Source organism: Lycorma delicatula, chromosome 5 (genome assembly GCF_047948215.1).
Source record: "Lycorma delicatula isolate Av1 chromosome 5, ASM4794821v1, whole genome shotgun sequence".
NCBI classification, from domain to species: domain Eukaryota; kingdom Metazoa; phylum Arthropoda; class Insecta; order Hemiptera; family Fulgoridae; genus Lycorma; species Lycorma delicatula.
In genome coordinates, this window is record NC_134459.1 from 145567661 (window position 1) to 145593253 (window position 25593).

General features: G+C 30.5%; 1 protein-coding gene across 1 annotated transcript in view; it reads right to left on the reverse strand.

The window, feature by feature from the left end:
- The window catches only part of Slu7 (Pre-mRNA-splicing factor Slu7), a 46085-nt gene that overhangs the window by 16975 nt on the left and 3517 nt on the right, over nucleotides 1-25593 (reverse strand). The window contains exons 2-7 of the mRNA XM_075367258.1: nucleotides 23841-23989; nucleotides 22580-22768; nucleotides 21991-22296; nucleotides 18967-19196; nucleotides 13306-13612; nucleotides 2799-2927 (exon numbers count right to left, since the gene is read on the reverse strand). Of these exons, the coding sequence (XP_075223373.1) occupies nucleotides 2799-2927; nucleotides 13306-13612; nucleotides 18967-19196; nucleotides 21991-22296; nucleotides 22580-22768; nucleotides 23841-23966 (1287 nt within the window). The 5' untranslated portion in view covers nucleotides 23967-23989. The remainder of the gene's footprint in view (nucleotides 1-2798; nucleotides 2928-13305; nucleotides 13613-18966; nucleotides 19197-21990; nucleotides 22297-22579; nucleotides 22769-23840; nucleotides 23990-25593) is intronic.

Below are 25593 nucleotides of genomic sequence, written 5' to 3' on the forward strand. Positions count from 1 at the left end.
ACTTGTAAAACAGGCAAGTGAATAACCTTTACTTATCAAGCGTTTACTTGTAACTACACGCAATTACTGATTCCGGTCAGACTTTACTTAAAACAAGTGAATAAAATCCTGAGTTCGGAAGAGTATTCAAGTATATACTGGTAGAATTTCAAGGTAGCTATCTAGTAACCTTATCAAACTTTCATTTAATTTTTTATACTTGGTATGGCTGCCTTTGTCAACATTCATCAACCAAAAACTTACAAAGAAAGGCGAGCATTGAGTCCAAGAAGATATGAAGAACTAATTCGTTTTACAAAAGATTCAGTTGAATTTTTGACGAACGCTTTTTTGGAAGAAAGTAATGAAAAGCGAGGAGGTGCTCTGTCATCGCAACAGAAGATGGAAGTATTTTTGCGGTACTTATCAGACCCTGGATTTCAAAACGGTGTCAGTGAAGATTTCAGGATTCACTGTTCTACAGTATGCAAAACTTTCGATTGCGTTCTGAATAAAATAAATGAAAAGGCATCTGAGTGGATTCACTTTCCACAGAATGCTCATGAGTTAAATGAACCCAAGAGAAAATGGAGTTCTTGCTTTAAAATGCTGAGCGTAATAGGTGCTGTGGATTTCACACACTTAGAAATAAATAAACCAGCACGCTACGGAGACTGTTACATAAACCGTAAGAAGTCTCCCAGCATCAACGTTCAGGTAACATGTGATTCCACTGAAAAAATCACTAGCGTTGATGCTTCTTGGCCGGGTAGCACCCATGACAGTCGCATTTGGAAACAGAACAGTGTTTGCCAAACCATGGCTAAATTTAATGGTACGGTATGCCTTTTGGGAGACAGTGAGTACGGAATTGCCCCGTGGTTAATAACACCTTTTAAACCAGCAGGAAACAGGCAGGAAGAAGTGTTCAATAAACAACAATCTAAAGAAAGAGTTGTTATTGAACTCATTTTTTTGGTCAACTTAAGAAACGGTTCCCGATATTGGCGAATCTTGTCCGTGTAAAATTGGGAAAAATTCCGAAAGTATTTGTGGCTTGTTCTGTTTTACACAATGTTACGAAACATTTAAATGACGAATATTGTGGGTTAGAAGAAAATATCAATTATGAAAGAGAAGAGGATGAAAATGAAGAACCAGAAGCACTTGAAGAGGATGGAATTCGTCTCAGAGGGCAAGCAAGAAGAAATGAAATCATGGCTTTGTTGTTGGAAAATTGATTTGGAATAAACTCCTTATCATTTTACCATTTTTTTATATTTATCATTTATTATTAAACTTTAATAAAATTTATTATTATTATAAATTTGTTACCCTTTTCCTTACCTCACTTTGTAGATAAAAAAAAATGTAATAAGTATAAATAATAGGAGAAAAATAAATAAAGAGAAAAATCAGTATAAGAGAAAAAACAAAATTAATCATTTATACTGGATATTTCTATTTTATACTGGTGTGTGTATGTGTGTGTGCACGCGAATGAATGAGCATGGGTTAGCACACATACGCACGCGGCCCCCGCAAGTATAAATGAATTTTTAATTTTTTTTTTGGAAGTGATACGTTTTTATTTTATTTTATTAAGGCTTACAAATAAAAAATTAAATACACACATTTTTTTTACAGTAATACAAAATAAGGATTACTTCAACAATATGTATTGGCTGAGATCAAAATCTGTTCTCTTCATTAACTTCGCACCATTCTGTTGAAGATGATTGCAGCTGACGTAATTTAATTTTCTCTTGTTCCAGTTTTGTCTCCTCTGTTTTAATTTTTATTTCCTCTCTCTTCATCTGCATTCTTGCAAGTTTCAGCTGCTTATTGAGAACGAGTCGTTGAAGATCAGTGGTTGATAGATAGGCTGTGTCATCAGTGTCCCAATGTTGTCTATTTTTTTACACTATTCAGGCTGTCCTGATTTTAAATGATTTTCATCTGATGACTTGTTAGCGATTTCGTTATAGGCTGTATTGGGGTATCTTCTTGAATCCTATTTTCAATTCCTACACTGGTTGCTCCCGGTATCTGATGCAGTACAGGATTTTCATGAATTTCAAGTAACTCAAGGAGGTTTGATTCCCATTTTAGTAATCTCACTGCTCTATTCCCACTTTTATTTTTGTCAGTTTTCTTTTTAAGGTCTGTTTTCATGTTATTTAATTTTTTTTTAGTTTTTCTACTGTAATTGACTTCCCCGCACTTTTCTGATATTCCTTCTGAATAGTGTTCCATGCTTTTTCTTTGGCGGCAATTCTTTTAGAACTCATAAACCGGTCTAAAACACCGGTGTTGTCTTTAAGAATATTTACCAAATACATTCTGCTACTTTCTGACGCAGATGGTTCTACTGGTTCTTGTACTTCAAAATTAGTCTCTTCACTAGACATGATGATGTTTGCTAAAAGACTGACATGCAAACGGTGCTGGATTGATTAAAACAAAAGAAACGCTTGATGTATTGACAATCGTGTCTGAACATGATGATGTACAGGATATGAATCATATAAGTGTTTACTTGATAAGTAAAGAGAATACTGGATAAGTAAAAGCAAAATGGGAAAACTACTCGCAAATACTTGGACAACTACAAATGTTACAAGTGTTTACTTATAAGAATTAGTAAAAGGTTATTCTCTTAGTCTCAAGGGTTTACTTTACTTGACCAGTATTTACTTTAAAGTAAAAAGTATAGTTTATTCACTTCACTAAATCTTGCAGAACTTATCAGACGAGTATATTATTACTACAATTATCTATAAACTAATTTTATAGTAAAAAATTAATAAAACATATACCTTTATAAATGAATGGCAACATCTGTAACCCCAATTACCATTACTCCAATATGAACCCCAAACACTTGAATGATTATTAGGATAAACATCTTCTTCGTACTTTGATCGAGCTACTGATCTTTCTTGGCCCTACATTTTAAAACATAAAACAAACAAGTACTAAACAGTTTTTTTTGTTTTTTTTTTTAGAAAAATATACATACTGAAATAAAAATCAATTCAAAAAATGTATAATTATCTTAATTTTAGATCAGTCTTACAACTTTATAATTTTTTATGTTTTTTAACAATTAAATTATTAACAAATTTAAACTTTGTGGAACTAAAATCAAATGTAACAATTGAAATAATACATAGGTAAATCCACAAGATCGTTTATAAAAAGGTTTTCAGAGCACTCTTACAATTATAAAAAGGTAAATATTAAATTTTCAAATGTTATTGATTATTTTTTAAAGAACAAACATAAGTTTACTAATAATTACAATAATTTATAAATATTAGAAATAATTAATAATAAAGAAATTGAGGTACTGGAAAAATATTATAACGAGGGAGGCCTGAAAAGTTTTTGAATTAACCGAACCTGTTTTAATGCTGATCTCAGATATTAGGAATGTTGTTACTCAATCTACGTTAAGTGTTAATTTAAATATTAATTCTAGGTATGAAAATTTTAATTTTAATTTGAAATGTCATGTACTGCCATCTATTATTATTCGGTTTGTTACCGAATGATTTTATAGATGTAACCGACTGGGAAATTCCTTGTCACCTTTTTCTTGCTGATCCTAATTTTAATGTCCCTTGGCAAGTCGATATTCTTTTAGGAGCTCAATATTATCTTTCTTTGCTTAAACCTGTCCAGCTAAAAATAGAGTTTCTTGAAATATAAAAGAAACTAGTCTTGGTTTCATAGTCTCTGGTCAAATCCCCACTAAACCTATTAAACAGACAAATAATTCAGATTCAATAGCACTTTTTGTTAGTAATGAATAGCTTTCCTCTCAAATAGAGTCGTTCTGGAGATCTGAAGAGATGGAAGATTGTTTTTCAACTGAGGAGGAATCCTTCTGCAAAAAACATTTCGTTGAAAATACCTTTTGTGATGACCAAGGCAGATTTGTTGTATCGTAAGGAAAACTGTACTTTAGCAAATTCATATGAGAATGCAAGGCATCATTTTAATTTGTTGCAACACAGATTCCAGAAAAATGCTGCTCTTCTGTTATCTTGTAAATTTAATAAGGTTAAGTGTATTTTAGGTATAAGTTTTGGTTCAATCCATTTTTGGTCGGATTCTGAAGTAGTACTTTACTGGTTGTCTTCGCAATAGATGGAAGATATTTGTCGCAAACAGAGTTAACTGCCGAATGCTTATGAAAGCATGTTCCTTCGAAGGATAACCCTGCTATGTCTTGTCACGTGGTTGTATACCAGATGTATTAACCTCGTTATGACTTTGGTGCACTGGTCTGTTGTTTCTGGAACAAGACGAGAATGCCTGGCCATCGAATCAGCCTATAGTTTCTATGATTCCGCCAGATTCGCTCAAGGAAGAGAAGAAGCCTAGCAAAACTAATGTGTTTTCAGCTGCTCTTCAAACAACAGAAACTTTATAACTTTCTTCGTTTTTATGAACATATTTTCATATTGCCGTCATTTCATTTATAATTTAAAAAATAAAAATAATCGTATATCGTCAGAACTTTCACTGGAAGAAATCAATTCCATGTTGGAAATTCTTATTCGTCAAACTCAAGAACTGCATTTTGCTAAGGAATTAAGCAATTTAAAGAAAAATATGACTATATTGAAGAAAAGCAAATTAGTTTCTCTCAACCCATTTTTAGATCAAAATGGTATTATTTGCGTTGGAGGTCGTTTAAATTTTTCAAACTTGTCTTTAAATGTTAAACATCATGTAATTTTAAGTCCTCATAGTCATCTTACTCGATTGATTATTTTCCATGAACATCTAAGATTGTCGCATGGAGGATTACAATTAATTCATTCATCACTCAGACAGAAATAATGGATTGTCAATTCTAAAATCATAATTTATTCCATCATTTATAAATGTTTAACTTGCTTTCGTTTTAGAGCTCAGCCTCTTAGAGTCAGTTACTTGGGCAACTGCCAAAAGAAAGAGTCACAATTTCCAGACATTACAGTCAACTGGTGTTGACTATGTGGGTCCAATACTTATCCGTCATGGTGATCGGCAGACTCAATCTACTAATCCTTCGACTATCAAGGCTTACATTGCATTGTTTGTATGTCTCAGCACCAAGGCAGTACACCTTGAACTTGTAACTGATTTATCTACAGAAAGTTTCATAGCTGCCCTATGAAGATTTGTAGGACATCAAGGATTGCCTTCTCACATTTTTTCCAATAATGGAAAAAACTTCTGCAGTGCAAATTGTTATCTTCAAGAAATGTATGACTTTCTTGAAACCAATGATGCTAGTTCCAAAATTAAATCTTTCTGTACCTCAAACAACATAGAGTGGTCTTTCATTCCTCCGTACTCTCCTAATTGGGGTGGTTTGTGGGAAGCTTCTGTGAAGGGCATGAAATTTCACCTACGAAGAGTCATGGGAAATTCTATTGTAATTACTTTATTAATTCAGATAGAAGCATGCTTAAATTCCAGACCATCATCTGATACAGCTCCACTTACTCCTGGACATTTATTAACCTTTGCTCCGTTAACTTCTTTACCTGATCCTGATTTCTCAGGCATTAATTAATATACAGGCTTACTAGGAGGCAGCTTATATAAAAATTATTGAAAGACTTTTGGAAAATTTTGTCAAATGACTATTTACATTCCTTGCAGCAGAGGAATAAGTGTAAAATTTCAAATTATAACATTTGTGTTAGCAATGCAGTTATAATCAAAGAAAGTAATCTCCCTTCACTGATGTGGAAATTGGGAATAACTATTGAAGTGTATCAAGGTAATGATGGATTAATTAGATTAGTTGATGTAAAAACTAATAATACAATAGTAAAAAGAACTATTAATAAATTAATTCTTCTTCCAAATTCAGATGTTGTGATGACCTCAGTGATGCTGAATGTAATTAACAAAATTTCTTTAACGTCATTTTCATGTATTTGTTTAATTTTAAGTTATTTGCTTTGTTGTCGTCTTTTTTCTTTTTTTTGCCTTTGGCAACATTGTATAAAGGTAACTTCAATTTTTTACGTTCTTTTAAGGTTTATATAACTATTTTTATATGTATTACTTTTTATTATTGTATCTCATGATAATGTATCTTAAAATTATAATTTAATGAAATTATAATTGGTGGGAGGTGTATTCTGTTCCATGTTGAGCCAGTTGGTGCTGCACTCCTAGCATCTACTTATGCTGGCCGGCGAGTTAGTCTCGTACGAACATTCGAGTGCCGAATCCTGCTCAGTGCGGTCATGATTTGTTTAATGTAATATTTCATTCGTACTCTAATGTGACTAGTTTTATTTAGTACTTTAAAGTTTAATGTGGCTTATAGTTTTTATTGATAATGTTCAATGGTATTATTCTGACTAATGTGTCATTTATTTATCAGTCTAATACGACTTGTATTTCTCGATATTCAAAAAATGTCTAATGTGAGAGATTAAATTTAATTATTCAAGAAGAATATGTTTTAGCTTATTTCATCATCTCAACCACCAAAATACAGTCCATACTCACTCTACAACTTAACACTGGTTTCTAATTATTACGTACACAGTATTATAAAAATTCAAGGTAATGTTTCTCCAATTTATTAGGTTTATATAAAGTTTATATAGGTTTATATAGTTTATTAGGTTTCTAATGGTTTGCTCTTTTCTAAAAGTTTAATTTTGGCAGCTATCTGTTTGTCTGCAAAGGTTGTAACTCAACTTTTTCCTTTCTTCAAGATTTTAATTTTTGGTTGCATTTTCCTTTTCAGGACTCTATTCTGTTCTTTAGAGAAGTTTTTTCTTTTTACTACAAGACAATCTTCATATTATCTTCTAAAGTTTCTTACTGCAGTGAACAATTTTTTGATAATAACAATATTCTACTTGCTCCAAGCATCTACAATTGCATCAAAAAGGTTTTAAATTATTACCTCTTCGTGCAAACTCTCAAGAAGAAGAGATTATTAATGGAGAAGCCACGTTCGACTGTTGCATTTCCATGTGAAAAAATTAGGCATAGTTTTATTATTTCCCAAATATCCACATATTTTGGTTTTTCCAGTAAAATAGATGAAAAAAATCAATCCAAATTCCTCTTAACTTTTATCTCATTGTTTTCAGTTCAAAATATTTTGAACTTGCTACTCAGAGCTTCTTTAGCAGTCATTCATAGTAAAGAATATTGTTTCTTAGCTTTTACAGCTATATTTTCAGTAAATCTATTAGCTTCATATACCAAGTTCAGGCTCATGAAGTAAAATAGCTGGATCTAATGATGATAAACCCATCATAACTTTATATTTTAAAGGACTTTGTTTAACAAGCTTTGAGATGAGTTTAACTAATAAAGTTTGGTGCACTTAACGAAACCTCAATTCATCAGCTTCTGATGTTTTTATTTCTTTTAGAAAATTAGTTGTTACAAAACAAAGGTCAATTTTCTTTAATTCATGTAAATTTTTTAGTAATATCAATTGAAGTGTTTGCAGCAGCTATACTACTTGATTTAATTATACTACTAAGAAGCGTTTTTAGTAGATCATTAAGATGTGAAAACAAATAAGGAGCAAGAGGCTCTAAGTTTTGAAACTGCCTTCAAAAGGGTTCACAGTGAGACAAAATCAATTTGTAAAATGCAAATCAAAATTTTAGGAATTTGTCTTTACAATGCTCAACAATGGTGTATGGCTTAGATTGAAGTTTCTTTGATTTGTCAATAAATTTCTTTATCATCCAAAATTAGCAAAAGGCTCATTCTAAGCATTTCACATTATCTAGTTGTGCAGTATTTCAAAGGCAATTTATATATTTATTGCTTCCTGTGATTGAGGTAAATTCAGCATGCTGCGCTGGGCTCATTAAACAAGAAGTAAAGACCTCTTAAAAAGTTATGAATATTCCGTTCAGTAGATTCAATCCCTGTTTTCATAGCTCCATTTACAACATGTAAACCGCAAATACTAATATTCCTATATCAGCTGATCACTAAACATTTTTAAAAAGCTTACATTCATATCTGAACCATCCATAGATATTTGTAATATTTTGCTTTTATCTAGAGGGGAGATATATCTATATCTTCAATGAAACCATTGAGAAGATGTTGAGTAGTGGACTTTTCCAAAAATATACTGTTATAATGCCTAGTTCGTACTTTATTTGTTTCTGTATCAAAAAATCTCACAAATAAGTCCATTTAACCCCTCTGTACAATTCTATTTAACGCTTCATCAAAGCATATTACATAATTAACACAAGAATGCAACTGATTTTGCAGAATGCCATCAAAACAATGTGCAAGGTCATGACTGATGACATAAGAGCATTTACTAGTTCCAAGCTGGAATTTTGATGCTATGTAACTATCAGAAACATAATTTTTGAAAACTTACACCAATATTTTCACTTGAACTTATGGATAACTTATTCTGTACAAAATTGAGAACCCACATAATCTCCGCCTTAGAAACATCATCTTTATAACAAAATGAAGTCGAGGATTCTAATTCATCATTTGCTGCTGAAATGCTATTACCCTGACCAGAAGATACAGGCAAAGAACAGATGTATCACAACCACCATTCACATAACTGTTGATCAAAGTTTTAGTCTGCTGAGCTGAAGTACCACTGAGAGATAAAAATGTTTTTAGTCAGAAAAAACAAATCTTAATTATTTCATTACGCTGCTTTCCTTTACTGTGCAAAGTCACTCACTGCCTTTCAGCACATACTGTCCACTCTAAAATGTTTTTTACACACATCAAAAAAAAGCATGATACATATCTCTACTTCTTCTCAACCAAGTGAATTCTGGGTGTAAGTTAATATCTAATGGTCATTTAAACAGAGTCTTTTTAGACGACATCTAAAATCAATTAATTTCCTAAAACAGAAAAAATAAAAAATTTATGGTGGTTTGAGAGAAATTCTAAAAAAATAATTCGGGAAGAAAAATGAGGAATTTTTCCAGCAGGGCATCTGCCCACAAAAAAGTCTTTGCGATGGGAAAAGTCTTTGAGTGAGGGAAAAAGTTTCCTCACTCATCAAAGTTTTTCATCCAATCAAGGAGAGATTGCAGCTGTAGATGGGTACAGAATGTAGCAAGCGGTACATCTCCAAGAAGGAAGGCCTTCTTACTTCAGGGTGCAAGAAATTGAAGACCAAGGTTTTGACACTTGGCAAGCTAGGTGGGACGATTCTTCTACAGGTCAATACACGCATGGTATCTTTCCAAATGTTAGGAAGCTGTGAGCAATTAGTTGGGTTTTCCTCAAACGGTATACAGCTCAATTTTTCAATTTTTCAGGACATGGTGCCTTTAGGGGTAATTTGGCTAGGTTTGGTTTGGTTGATTTGGGCTTGTGCCCAGACTGTAGAGTCAATGACACCATGTCCTTTATCTCTGTCTCTGGTACAAGGCTGAGCGTATCAGAGTTGTTAGGGAACTTGAGCAAGTGGATTCATTCTTTGATCTGCGAGTTAATTGGAAGACTCATAGAGACTGGAGTATTGTGGCTGGCTTCCTCTGTTTCCTCGCTCTGAGCAGAGCGACTGAAGGGGTATAGTAGAGTAGCACCCCGGGTGGCTAGGGACTGCCTGGACAGTTTGATTGGCCAGAGGTAGGCACAATGGCATCAAGCCATGGTTAGATAGTATTAGTGGTGATTATTTTTTATTGTTTAGCTGTCGGTGGAATGGCGACTGCACTACCGAGGGCATGGGTTACCATGCAGCTGTGTGGTATAGCGGGGTGTTTTGACGAGGGCAGTTTTGAATGAGCACATGACACTATCGACGGGATGGTGACTGCACTGCCGAGGGCATGGATCCCATGCAGCCATGAGGTGTAGCAGCATCTCGACGATGGTTGAAAGCAAGTAAATGTCACGCAGGACTCTGCGACAGAGCTGAGAGCGAGTAGGAGGTCTGTCCAACTCCCCCTTGTAGACTGGAGTACGTAAATTAACCTAAGACTGGGGTAGGAACTAAAGTTGAGTTCATTAAGGGAATTAGGACTAAATTTTGTTGTTGCGAAAAACATTTTTTGGTGGTATGTTGTTAAATTTGCCTCGAATCTAGAGACATTTACTAGAAATTGGCTCAATAGAAGTAGAACTAGGCACGGGGTTCGTGCTTCTGTGAACTCGGTTAGCTAGTTCAGAAGGAAACGATGAAGAACATTCAAGATGTCTGGACAAGGCATACAGCAAAGGCAAAGACTGAGTTTTAAAATCACCAATGTAAGTGTTTACCGAGGCATTTACATCGGTGGCATCCCAACGAGGCCTGGCTTATTACTGTGAAATGTAAAAAGTTAGAGGGCGAAAGACAACTCCCATTAAAGGCCATCAGGGTTAGAAATGGTGGGGGGGGGGGGTGTAGCGACTGGAAGCGACACAAGGCAGTGCAGTGGTCTTCCTTTACAGGGTTGGGATGTAGACGAGTACTTTGTAGCACTTCTGAAGGAACACTATAGAGACGGTAATGGTGCTGGAACACTACTGGATGAATGTATGGAAGGAGATTATGTTGAAAAATAAAAATATTTTGAAAACACAAATCCTCAATTTCACGATCAGGCCGAGAATTTTACCACCCTCACAGTAAATATAAAAATGTATATAAACTTATAAATAAGCAAACTGAATATGACATTACAATGTTTAAATTGGTAAACATGATTTAATAAGTACATAATTTAATGTAAAATACCTTTTATTATCTTACCTCCAAAAGTGTTACAATTAGGTAACTAAGTGTTCTTACCTTTTTATTCTGACTGTATTTGGTGGTTATAATATTATAAGTATTTAAATTATTCTATTTGACAGTGGTAAATATAATATTTGAAAAAAAAAAAATATATATATATATATATACACATATATAAATTCAACTAACATGAACCACCAATACAGAATATTGAGATAAGACTGATAAAATTAAGGTAAGAAAAAACCAAATAAGTTACAAATTATATGTGAATTAAGAAAGAAGAGATTAAAACATAATATCTTAATCAAAAAAATAATAATCTAATTTTGTGGGTTTTCTTAAGTAAAAAATGATCAGGTTTTCTCTAAAATTAGATTGTTCATAAAGTAATTGTGCACAATATGTGCAACAATATACTGGAAGAAAACGATGACACTATTTATAAACTATATTATGATGCAAAGGGAAGATAAATCTCATTCTGAGAATACAATATAAAATATATACGAGCATTTATAAAAATAATAAAGAAAATATGTAAAAGGTTACTGAAACATGGACAACTTTTGCAAAGAGGGGAAGAAGAAAGAGAATTGGCGAACATTAAAGAGATAAGAGGTCAGAATGACTCTGATAGCCGATGTAAATAAAGGATTATTTATAATAAAACTTAAAAGTTATAATGATAGTTGAAATTAGCATATAATTACAGATGAGTTAATACTAAAATACTACTAATTTACTATTTAAATTACCTTGGTAATTTTATTTAATACCTGGAAGGAGGAGCTGTCAAGTGTTTTAAAATCTATTTGATTTAATCTTTACCCTTGTCGGGTAAAATTACAAAATAAAATGACACAGCTCATTTTTGCCAAAAAAATTGGACTTTAATTAGAAAAAAAACTACTAAACCTTTTCTTTTAAATCATAAACTTAAAAAAAATTAAATGAAATTACAAAATAAACTTAACTTAATACTATACAGTATTTATGCAAGGAATATCAGCTGAATCAACATATCAATTATAATATTAAATGACAAATAAATAAATATACATTTTTCAAATAATTATTTTGAAAATCTACAATTTAACAAAGCCTGAAAACAAAAGAACTTAAAGCACCTTATTTTGCAATCATATACTTATAAACATAACATCAATAAACATAGTGTAACTGGAAAACTGTTGCATTACTGACATATTCTGTAATAATAAAAATTAGCAATGAACGAATGTCATTAACTTAGAAAAATAAACTACAATAATTCTTATCATTGGCACTGGCCTTTTCTGATTTATGAACATCATCATACTTATCATTAAATAATTAAAACTTGCATTTCTAGTTTTTTGTAGAAAAAAGGCCACAATAATATTCCAGTATAAAAAAAAGAATTAATTACAATATAATCCAATTGTAATAAGTAATCATATAAATAGAATTCATTTAGTAAGCAAGCCTTCTTGAAAATATTTAAGTTTCTTAGTCATTCTCATGTTAATGACTTCTTTTTTCTAATTTGTAAAAATAATATAAAACTTGATTAAGCAAAACGATATTTAACAATGATTAAAATTATTAACAACAGCAATAATCTAACACATTAAAATTATGTAAAATAAAAGATAAATAAACTGTGTCATTAAAATTGTTATTTTCCAAATGAAATCAAAAATTTATACAGTTACATGAGTCAATGAAATACAATAGAAAACATTCCTGGAAGTCACTAAAATGTATGTAAGATATTATCAACCAACACATTCATATCCATGAATGTTTGTGTCATATATATTTTTTTATAATTCTGAGGTACTATTTAATTACAAGTCGATTTTATAATAACAATAGTTAGCATAAATAGCACATAAAATATGCTACACATGAAAAATAATAACACAACCTTTATCTAAGCCACCTTTCATGACTACACTTGAATGAAAAAATGGTTGTTTAAGCCGATCTTGAAATTCAAATTCCTAATGTACAATTAATCGAGTATTTCACTAATTTTACTAATAACATAACTGTTTAATATAATAAATAATGAATAATTTTAAATTGCCTTAATCACACATTATTTTTCATAAAAAATGAACTCGTGAATTAAAGTACACATATATACATACAGTTTATCCTTGGTGTAATATACAGTGGTGTATCAGAAAATACAGAGGTAACACTTTGTTACTAGAAATTGAATAATATGGAGTGTCACAAATTTGTAATAACCAGTTTGGAGAGATTCTGCATCGATAAAATTGGCTGGTTTGTAGTAACTGAACCACTTTCAATACTAGAGGTTATCTACTGAATTTGAAAATTAACTTATAAAAAAAACTAGGCAAAACGAACATAGAAATCTGTAAAATTTTATAGTTTTAATCAGGTTTGAAATTTCACCTATACATTTTGTTAAAAATTATTTAAACTGATTAGAAACACAACACACACTGTTATAAGGGGGGGGAGACTTTCTTTAGTTCTGTTATGAAACATAGATAAAATGAAAAAACTAAATTCTGGTCAGTAGGTAAAACTTCAATTTTATCTAATATAAATAATGTTTACATAAACAACCATAAATGTAGAATGCTTACCTTTATAACTTTACCGTATCTACTGTATTCTACATAATCTTCAGTTTGCGCTAGTAGCAGCTGTTTAGGAGGAGCATCCAGATGTTCTTCGCCCCCATATGTTTCAAGAATAGTTTCTTGTACTTGTCTTTTGAACTGTTCCTTTTTCCCTTCATAATCATGTTGTAACATTTCTAATTTAGTTGGCTCAGCCAATAAATGTACATCCACTCCTTTCTCATATGCTTCCCAAGCAAATAACTGTGCTTTGGCATGTTTCCGAGTATCACCAGTAAAACGGACAAAATTCTCTCCAGCATAATCTACACTGTAACACAGAGAAAAAATATGTACAAATAATTGTCTTTACCATGCTATTGTATTTGATTGAGATTAAAGTATTTTGTTCCAATAATAGCTCAAAGTCAACCTTGCTTAAAATAATTTTAATTGTTATAATTACCTGAATTTCAGTAAAACATAATCGGTCAATAAAGTTAAACCATGAGACGCATGTACATTGAATGCAGTTAGCCAATGCCTGTTCTGTGTAATTAGCTTGAACTGTATGTACTGACCTGGAATATTTGGTAAATCTCAGTTAAGTCAAGAGTGGCACCTGTAGTACAGTGTTGAGGTGATTATTAGTTCTTCACATCTCTAATAGGAGCAAACAACTAGTTTCAGTCAGATATATTTATAATTCTGTTGTTAGCTGTTGTTTGAAATTAAAGCCAAGATATAAAAATATTACTGAGACAGCTCCATCGATAATAACAGTTTACAAGTCGTTTGCTTATTTTTTGAGTAATAATGTGCACATAAACAAAACTTAATATTCCAGATGGCTTGTTCAGATTACAACTGCAAAGGAAAAGACCAACTCATGGTGATATAAGATAGAAGAATGACTACGTGAGATTGCTAAGACATAGGATCTCAAATGAATTTGTGCATCAAACTTTACACAAGTATTTTACAAATGCAAAATTTGTCCACAAAGGTGGGTGCTATGTTTTCTTACAAATGATCATAAAACACACAAAAGCACAAACATGTAAACATTTCTAAGAATGGTTTTGTGCTGTTAAAATGTAACAGAGGAATATTTGTGCAGTTTCAGAACATTTAATGAATACTTGAATGTGTTACTACCAACATGATAAAAAGAAACGATCAAAGAAAATGGATCAATTTTTTTTTTAAATTAACTTAGAGCTTAAAACTCTCTATTTAATATACTACTGTCTAATTATCCTAATTACTGATTATCATTAAATTAACTTACTTCATAACTTTAATATTATTAACCTAGATTGCTACTATTAATTCTCCTTAATGGTCTATAGTTATAGTATACAGTGTATAGTATCTCAAAATAATAATTGTAAAAACAAACACCATACACAGTAATAGAAAAAACATCTAATAAACTACCAATAGTTAACTTTCATGGAATACCACATCAAATGCTACAATTATATGAAAAATAAAAACTTAAATGAAGATGTAAAATCTAGCAATCATAAAATTAGAATAACATAATATCACTATCAACTGAAATAATTATGTAAATTTGAAATGTTGTGTAACTATGTTTGTAAATATTGTTACCAGCTACTACAACTCGCTGTGTCTTTAATTAAAGTTTCATTTTTTCAAAAACTATCACTAGATTAATCATTTTATGTTTTTCTTTAAATTTATAATTTTAATATTTTTCCAGTATATTCATTTTTTTTATTGTTACAAATTTCTTAATTATTTTTATAAACAGTGATATTATGTTTATATTATAGCAGGTCAGCCATGTTAGATACACCATGTTTGTTGTTTTTGTTGGCATAATGTTCCATGAACCTTTTTTTAAAGGATCTATTAGTTTTACCAATATAGATTTTATTACATTCATTATACTTAACTTTGTATATTCTACTTAAAATGTCTCTATCATTTTTATTATTATTATTTCTTAAAGATTTTACAATAGCTTTTTTATATTTATTTTTTTAACAAACATCAATAATTTTTTCTATTATTTTATTTGTATATTTGTATTGTAAGAAAAAAATGTTAATAAGCTCTTAGTAATTTTCTTGTAATAATTTTGTAAAATTATTATGTTATTTATTTTTTTGTACATATTTTCTATAATTCCAACATCAAAACCATTAAATACAGAGGTGTCCAAAAAAGAATCTACTATTTTCCAAAAAAAATCTTGGTCCCCTAATGTGATATTAGAATCCTTTATATACTAAAAAGTTTATTTCCTACCTTACAAAGATTCAATATGGGCATCCTTCGTGACACAACATATCTAATAGTCGATAGTCCATTTCCATCCTTACTCGAATCAACATGTCTCCTGTAATGGCAGCAAAGGCTTCTGTGATGTGCTCTTGAAGCTCCATCAGATCTTGAGGTGATGGTAGGACAGAGACACTATCTTCGACAAAACCCCACAAAAAGAAGTCGCATGGTGACATCTTTGGAGACCTCTGGGGCAATCTCAACAATGCTTCATCATCAGGACCAGTGTGACCTATCCAATGCTGTGGGATATGTTCATTCAGATACCCTCTCATGTCAGTAGGGAAGTGGAGTTGAGCTCCATCCTGTTGGAAAATTAAATCTTGGGAGTTCTCTTCAGGTTGTGGCATCAACAAATCTGGAGGATGTCAAGATACGAGTTTCCCTTTACAGTTCTTTCTACAAAGAAAAATGGCCCATAACGTTTCCTTCTGCATATGGCAGCAAAGACAAGTTAAACTTTGGAGAATCTCTGACACTCTACACCAAAGAAAGTGCAAAGTTGTTTGTCATCTTTATGCCTGCAAATGTTTCAGCTAGTAAGCCTTGAATTTCAAATGCTTTTGAAGAACATCCCAGGCTGTTGACTGGACCAATGCTAACTCACAGCTCGTTTTCTGAACTGACTTCAAGGGGCTGCGTTGGAAGGATTGCTGAACTCTATCCACTATCTCCTCTGAATGCGAACGACGGCCAATGCTTTTGCCTTTGCATAGGCTGCCTGTCTCCATGAATTGTACATTCCAATGCTTAATGGAGTTCTTATCAGGTGGACTGACCCCAAACCGTCGCCAAAAGTTATACTGAACTGTGATAACAAATGTATTTGCATATTCCACAGCACAAAATCCCTTCTGCTGTTTGGTGGGTGCCATGTGGAAAAATTTGTGCTCAAGGGAACGGCGGGTATTTCAATCAGAACTTGGAGTACCTAATAGCAATCAATGTAACACACTTCTCTCTACACACTGGGCACCAAGAAAATAAACAAAGAAAAGGGTACAATCTTTTACGAACATGCCATATTTGTTTTATTACTTTTATTGCATCTATGTTCTTCTTAAGTTTGTTTTCACTGCTTTTTTGTATATTGTAGAGCTCTAAAAATCAGCTTTTTCAATTTTTGTGACCATGGATGATTAGAATTTACATGTATTATGGTGCTGTTCATTGTAGGTTTTCTATAAACAGTTTTTTATAACATTGTTTTAGTTCAATTTCAATTTCTAAAAAATGTATTTTTCGGTTCTCTTCCATTTCATATGTAAATTTTAAATTATCATTACAATTCTTGAGTTTATTCAAAACCTTGATTAAATATTTATTATTTATAACTGGATTATATACTAGTATATCTTCTAAAAATGTTATCCATAATATCACTTGGTGTGTATTCAATATCTCATGAATTATAATATTTTTAAAATGTTGTATTAAAATCTGACATAATTGCAGAGATAGGTAAACCTTTTGTTTGTAACATTTGTTCTAATGATCAATGATTTGTATATTCTGGTATTTCTTTCAAACTGTTTTTTTATTATTTCTATTGCTTTATAGTAAATAGTTATAGTATTAGCAAAAAATATACTAACTGATTACTTCCACCTGCGATTAAGAGTTGTTTTTTCCTTCTGCCAGTCGATTCAAATTATCAATATAATTATGTTATTTGTAATTTGTTTAGTATATGTTTAAATATTTATGTATTAGTATATTTCCTTTGCATTATTATTATTATTGTATTTTCATATGTTATTGTTTGTACTCTGTATTTTTATTAAAAATTTTTTGGCATGTAATAAATAAATAAATAAAAAAGTTAAGGTTTGCAGTTGTGGGAGAGGGGGGTGTCTGCAGTCAAAGAAGTTGAAAAACATACCACCAGCAGACAAGGTGATTGGGACTTTTTAAAATGCTTAATCTTCAAGGGCTTTCTTGAGACGGGTAAAATTATAACTGGGTAATATTATGGATATCTGCTAGATTGTCTAAATAAAGAAAAAAACTACTAGATTTGATGAAAAAGAAGGTTCTTTTTCCTCAGAATAATCCTCACACTGTTGTGTAATGATGTGCGGGTGATAAGTTTCTATATAATATAATTTTTTTAATTTATTTAAATATATATATACAGCCTATGGCACTTCCGATAACGTAAGGATTCAAACGCGGGATCATACATCTAGATCAGTTCAGCTACTACGGTGGAACAAACATACATATACCCTAAAATACATTACAACTGTGCTCTCTATTTTTTCATAGACTTATCAAATACTGCTTGTATATCCCTGCACAATCACATGATCAGTGTCTAATAAAGACTGACTTTTAACGATTTAGAAATTGGTCAAGTACTGTCTCTTACAAAGACATAAGACATTATAAAATCAACAATGTATTGTTAATTTTATTATCACTTATTTTAATTACATCAACATATTATCCTCAGAAATCCAGCTTTTAACTTGATCCATCCTGGCATATACACTTATAAGTTCATTTATAATCTTCACATATGAGAGCATCTAGTTATTAACTGTATCTAAATTGTTACTTAGCTCTTTAAGTCAACTAACCTAACACAAAAATTATATCCTAATGTGAGACCAATTAGGGTCCTCTCTTATCAAAGAATTATTTGTATTTTCAACTACATACTGGAAGCCAAGATTAATTAACTTCACATTAGTATCCTTTCCTAAGAAAAATAAAATATCATTAAATTCTTCATTATTAAAGTATGATTCATAGATTGGTGCTTTGTCACGTTAAAAGATCAAGTCTCTTCTTTTCACATTTTTACAGATACATTTGATGACTTCTAGGTAATAGAGGCAGCTGACTTTCTCTCTGCTCTGCAGGTAGAAATTCCTAGTGAACAACATCTCTGATGCAAAATAAATACTGTCAACATCACCTGTGTGTTTGAATGACTTTTGCATGTCTTTTATCATCTTGATGATAATTTTCTAACCCACTGTGATGTTAAGAGACTGTTTTCATATCATGCCCACACATTCATGATTCACAGAAAGTTATTATCGTAAAGGAGAAGGTCCTGCAAGGTCATCCCTTGCATGATTAAAACATTTCTGACGGATCACTGTATGATGCATTTCCTAATTTTTCAATCAGGATTTTATGATGAATCCACTGAAATCAGAGTCTCTTCTGCTATTTCATGAACTGTTACATGTCAAGGTTAGATTTAGTAATTCATAACAAATATATCTGAAGTACAACTCAACATAACATGCAAATTTATTTAATGATTGCATAATTACAGAGAATAATCAATTTCAAATTATATTACTTACTTTTTATAGAGAAATTACAATGAGAAACTTAAAACAATTAACTTACTCAGCATCAGCCTCTTTAACAGTTCCTTCATGAGGATTATCTCGCATTGAACGAGTCTTTGGATCATAATACGCAGAGTTTGGATCTAGATTTCGTAAATATTTTGCTGTATCTTCTCTAATACGAAGATTTCTTACAGTAATACGTTGTTTACTGTCAACTTTAGTACCTGGCATATCAACTTCATCTACATATTTGTCTTCATCTTCTACCTCATCCAGATCTTCATCCTAAAATAAAATTAAAATTAATTACTATTTTCCCAAAATTTACTAACGATTAAAGCTAAAAGAAGAATCAATAATTTGTTGCTTATTTTTACATTAAATATGAAGGAGTCAATTTCATTAAAAAATCTCATCCCCAAATGTATAAAAAATAATAGAATATGTTCTAATTATCACTTTAAATTTTTATATTAACAATTTTGAATTGAGGAATTTTGAAGAATGAAGAGTTTCCAAATATCACGTTGTTATTATTGCTGGTAGTCTCACACACAGTATGTTCATTTAGCAGCTTTCAATTTGGCTTTATCTCACTACTTTCAGCTTTATTTCACTGCTCATATCAATACAATTAGGTACTAATATCAATGTTTGCAAGTTAATAAGGAATAATTTCAATTCATTACACAACGAAAACATACTGACATTTTTGGGTGTGGATATTCTTGACAAGATATGTATGAGAAAATATACTATTAGTTTCATAAATGCTGAAATGTTACTAGAACAAAATGGATGCGCTTCCATTAACAGAACCGCACTACACAATGTCTACTGATATTCACTTTAATAATGTTTGGTGAAACTAAGTGATTTAAATTTATAATAAAACTGTTGTAAATTATTATTATATTTTCAAAGATAAATCATATCATAGGATCCTTTGCTGATTATAGATTGCACACATAATATCTGAGACTTTCCAAATAGTAAGAAAGCTGTCATATTTTTAATGCAGTAAAGTCTGTTAAACAATAGGGTGATCTACAAGATTGGACAAAACATGATATTGCTATTTTTGTGACTGAATAAAAGGTCATTTAGAGTAGAGTGTAGAACATGATTGTGAATAATTGGTTTCAAACATCAGACCTTTCTTTTACCACCATCACTTATTTTAAATAACAGCAAACTGGAGCAATTACTTGAAATAATCTATGGATGAAGCTATTACTTGATGGAAGTCCATCACAATAAAAGAAAATAAACAAATATGTGACTTAATTTTCACAAAATCATTTAAAAAATCCCAAAGATGTTTCAGTACTATATATAGAAAAAACAGTCAAATAACACATTTATTTTATTTTCTTAATTACTTTAGAGAAATGTGTAATTGGTTTATTGAAAATTAAAAGACAAGGACCTTTCATGATGGTATAGTATGTTTTTAACATGAGTAAATTATTATCTGGCTATTAAAATTTTTACCTGAATATTTAGAAAACAGTGTGTTTGGGTATATATATATATATTTAAATTGTATCAAATCATATAGTACAGAATATTGAGATATATTACCTTAATTTCTCATGAAAGAACTTTCATGGGATCCCAAATTCTGTCATGATTGAAATAATTCTGTTATTGTATAATAAAATATAAAAATAAAAACACTAAAATAATGAAACTGCAAATAATGATAATGATAATTCTGCAACATGATAATGCTTAGCTACATACATTGAGTGCAACTGACAAGGCTTTTGTGAAGTTGAACTTTTAACCTATTCCACATTCTCCTTTAGATTAGGTGTCCTGCTATTTCTACTTCTTTCTGCAGTTAAAAAGAGATATATGGGTATTCATTTCACCATGATGATGGACTGAAGGACACAGTTAGATTGTGGATCAAGGAAACAATATCAGCATTCTTCATTGATGAAATGAGAAAACTGACTCACTGTTAAAGAAATGTATTTGGTGACTATATAGAAAAATAGATAAAACTATTTATAGGAAATAAAATCTACTTTTATGCCATATTTGTTTCATTTGACTATCTCTTTTCATCTGCAAGTTATGAGTGACTGAGCATTACATTGCAGCCACCCACATTTATATATATACACAAATATATAAATAAATGTACCTATAACAAAGAGATTGTGAGAAATGAAAAAAATGGAAAAACAAAAAAATATTGTGTAATTGATAATACTGCTAGAATAATATTTTTAATAGTTAATGTAGCACTCACTGAATGTACAATAACTAAAGTAGTTTCTGCTGAAATTCATGATTTTTCACCTCCAGAGATTCACAAATAATATCCTCAATATTAAAAATTATTATTTACTTCAATTAATTATTATTTACTTTTAATTGTTTGTAATAATTAGGAAATTATTAAAGATTTTAACAGAAGAGTGATAATGAATTATACATTATTCAATTTCTTCCACTGCCATTTCAGAAAAAAATAAATGGAAATTTTGTATTAAACTTGTTCATGATGTTTATTTACATAATAAGAGAATTTTACTGATTATTTCATTCCCCACTGATTATTCCAGAAAAGCCCAAATAATTTTGATTTGGAATTTGACTAGATTAAGCATGACTTATACTCAGAGCTGTTTCTTTTTTAAATGCAAACAAGAAGCGGCTCTAAAATATAGATTAATTACATATATGATACAATAGTAAATTTTTTATTTAAAAAGACATATATGGTGAAAAGAATAAATGCCTAAAAGCCATACAATTTGCTATAAACTCATACCTATTTCATTTAAAGTAATATCGGTTAACAAAATATAGCTTTTAAAAATGTACTTATTGTCACTTTATATAATTTTAACAATAGCCTAATATTCTCCAGTTATAACAGAACAATAAGTTTTCAAAGATTCTCAATATTGTTCAGGTACCTTGATCCTTCAGAGAAAAAACTCGTACAATATTAATTTATTTTGCACCGAAAGAGGATCATTAAACTATACTACAGGAAATAAACTGCAATAACTAAATTTAACAATTATTTACATATAATTTTAAAATAAATAAATTTTACCTTTGTTTCACCTTCACCTTTTTCAGCATTTAATTTATCAGCTCTAAGTTGTCGTTTAGCTTCTTCTATTCTATGGTACTGTTCTATAATTGTACGATGTTGTGCAGGATCATAGCCCACCCATCTGTCACGTTTAGCATCATAATCTCTTTCAACCTCTTCTTGAATGAATTCATCAGGTGCTAACTGAGCACCTGTATATCTAGCTCCTACTTTACGAGGCCTTTCCATGCAGTCTTTTCGCTTATGCGTCATTGCACCACAGTTCTCACATGCTCCTTTACGATATTTTGTTGCAACCTTCGCCTACAAAAATAAATTTTTATTGCAAAATTTTTCTTAAATTATTAAAAAATAATAATACATAAATAATAGATTCACCAGAAGGGCACTAGTTTAAAGGAGACGAAACAGTAAACATGTTACCATCACTACTTTAAAACAAAAATATATAACACATCCAGGGGACATACATGTAAACATAGTAAAAATATGCTCTTCTAATATTCCTGGAATTAAATAGGATATCTGGATTCATTAAACCTCTTTCTGGTAGTAATAAAAAATAAAAGAATAATGCATTACTTACTGTATCAACACCACGTTTGAAATAAAGATCAATTCGAGTTGGATTTTTAACTTTATCAGGTTGAATACGTTGATGTTTTAATGTAGGTCCAGCAGCTCCAAAATACCATGGGGCAGATGAAATATACTGTGGTATATGTGGATTGATGTCTTTACCTTCTTCATCAACTGCTGCTGGAGCCGTACCAGCCTAAAAAAAAAAAAAAAACATAAAAAAATAGCAAACAATTTTACTAATTAATTATATCAATAAAATTTCCCTAAGTATACAGATACATTTAGATTCAACAAATTTTACCCTAAATTTGTGGTTTTTAAATTGCAATTTGAACCTACTACTACCACCACAATCTTAATTTTTTAAGAGAAATACTGGAAACAATTTTGGAAGAAAATTGTATGACTAAAATTAGCAAAACTCTTTAAATAAATTTAACAAATAGACATACACACTTTCTCTGATTAACTTATATGTTTAATATGGAGAGTTAATCTGAAAAACTACAAATTATACCAAGTAACTCTAACAACAATTACTATTATCATCAATACGCTTAAAGTATAAATTGTATTGAATATTGCTTAAGAGTATTAATAATTTAATTGAGTATTGCTTAAGAGTATTAATAATTTAATTGAGTATTGCTTAAGAGTATTAATAATTGAATTGGCATTGATTGCTGTGGCAATCAATGCCAATTAAATTATTAAAAAAATAAAAGAAGAAAAGGATTAATAGCATTTTAGACAAAAATGTAGCAATAAAGATTTTGAATCTAATAAAATTGACATATAAGGATATGTCAATTTTATTAGATTCAAAATCTTATATAAAAAATTCTCACTTAAAATTTTACAAAATATATAAGAGCTCAATAAACATCCAATATGCAGTAAATGGAATAGAAAAAATAAAATAGTAATTTAAGTTTGAAGGAGAGTCCTCAAAAAAGAATAGAATTTTTTTCAAAAGTTAACATGCAAAATTTGAAGAATACGTTTCAATTATACTTTTAATTTTCTATTAAAATCTTAGGACACAAAGATGGCAGAAATAACTGATATGCTTCATAATAACTGTTATATAAAATGTTTGGAATATGTAAAACAAATTGTTAGGGATGTAGGATGTAGGGGGTATACCGAAATGAAACGACTAGCACTAAATAGGGAATCTTGGAGAGCTGCATCAAACATAGTTTCATGTTGTTTAAATATGATTCATAAAAATATAGTTCATAAGAAATCAAACTGGAACTTACTTTTCTTGCTTCCTCTAATTCTTTTGCTTTTCGCCAATCTTCTCTTGACTTTTTTTTTGGTTCATCTTCTGATATACTTTTACTTTTTATTATATCTGATATTGGATTATTTGTAGATGTTGTCATGTTGATAAATATATCAAGACTATCTGAAAAAATAAAAAAAACAATATACAGATAAATCTCAAGTCACTGAAATGTAAGGAAAACCTATTTTGGGTAAAGGTTTTAGAAAAAGAAATGTCTGAGATGGAACTGGTTTGTCAGATGTGTTTCTTACTGTTAATTAGATAAATTATAAATATTCATTAACTTAATAAAGATTTATGTTGTTTAAATTGCAACACAATCTGATTATTCTTCAAGGCTTTAGAATTTGCAGATTAACTTAGACGCCTCTACAGCAGTGAATGTCATGCTCCCTTCAGCCAATTCACTAAATTAATGGTACCATTATCAGGGTAAAAGTTACCATTCACGCAGTCAGTAATAAATGTTCAATCTCTAAATACTATGCATTTTCTCGGATTCACCAATAGAAAAATAATATTAAATTTTAATGTATTAAATTACAGTAAATTTTCTTAATTCTCAATTTTATTAATGTTTTACTTTTTTATAGTTACCATCTGTAACATTATGACTCTTTAAAGGATTTTTAAGACAGGCTAAGTTACAAAAATTTATTTTCACGTTAAAACAACTGAGACTAAATTTCACTAAAACAACTGACTGATGTGCACCAAAAAAAATGATATTATTTGAGCACTGCAATAAAAGGGTGATGAATATCATAAACAAATTGTGACTTTGACTAAGGTGAAATATGGATCACAATAGGGATCATAAATTGTAAATCAGCTCATTTCAAAGTCGAGAGTTCTAAGGTAGAGTTCAAATCCTAGTAAAGGCAATCACTTTTATACAGATTTCAATACTGGATAGTGGATACCAGTTTCTTTGGTGATTGGGTTTCAATTAACCAAACATCTTAGGAATGGTCGACCTGAGACTATACAAGACTAAAACTTCATCTACATTCATACATATCATCCTCTGAAGTAACCAAAACCTTATCCTCTGAAGTAACAACCTTATGGTGGTTCTGAAGGCTAAAAAGAAAAAGAGAGAGGTCTTACATGCTAGAACATAGAATGAAAAACAAAGAACAATTTGAAGTGATGTGTAATTGTTTATATCACTGATTTTTCTGAGTGAATTTACGAAATCTAAAAATATAATATAAAATAAATATTTTTTAATATAATAACATAAAAAGGCTACTTTTAGTGCTAAAAGTAGTTTTCAGAATGGAGGTACTCCAAAATGCATCAACGGCAGAAAATAACACTCAAATCAATTAAAATAATCTTAAAGAAATGTAAAATATTGTTAAAAAAAGTATAAAAAGACAGTTGTGAAGAAGCTTCATATATCAATCCAAAAAAAAATATTATGTGAGATGCTCATGAAGAGTGTTCTGTGAGTGCACAGTAAAGTCGCTTTCCACAGAATTCACAAACTCTCAGCTTTTCATTTTATATATTATTTATTATTTTCTTGTGTAGTGCAAGTGAAAAACCTTTTTTAACCATCCTCTATTAAACTATTATCCACTAACTTCATTACTACAATGACAGAAGTCTGGCTTGCTATCCTGTGGAGTTCATTGATGAGGGTCAGTAAAAGCAAGGTTGTAGTATTATATATATCTGAATGTGAATTATGCAAATAATCTTTTTTATCAACCAAT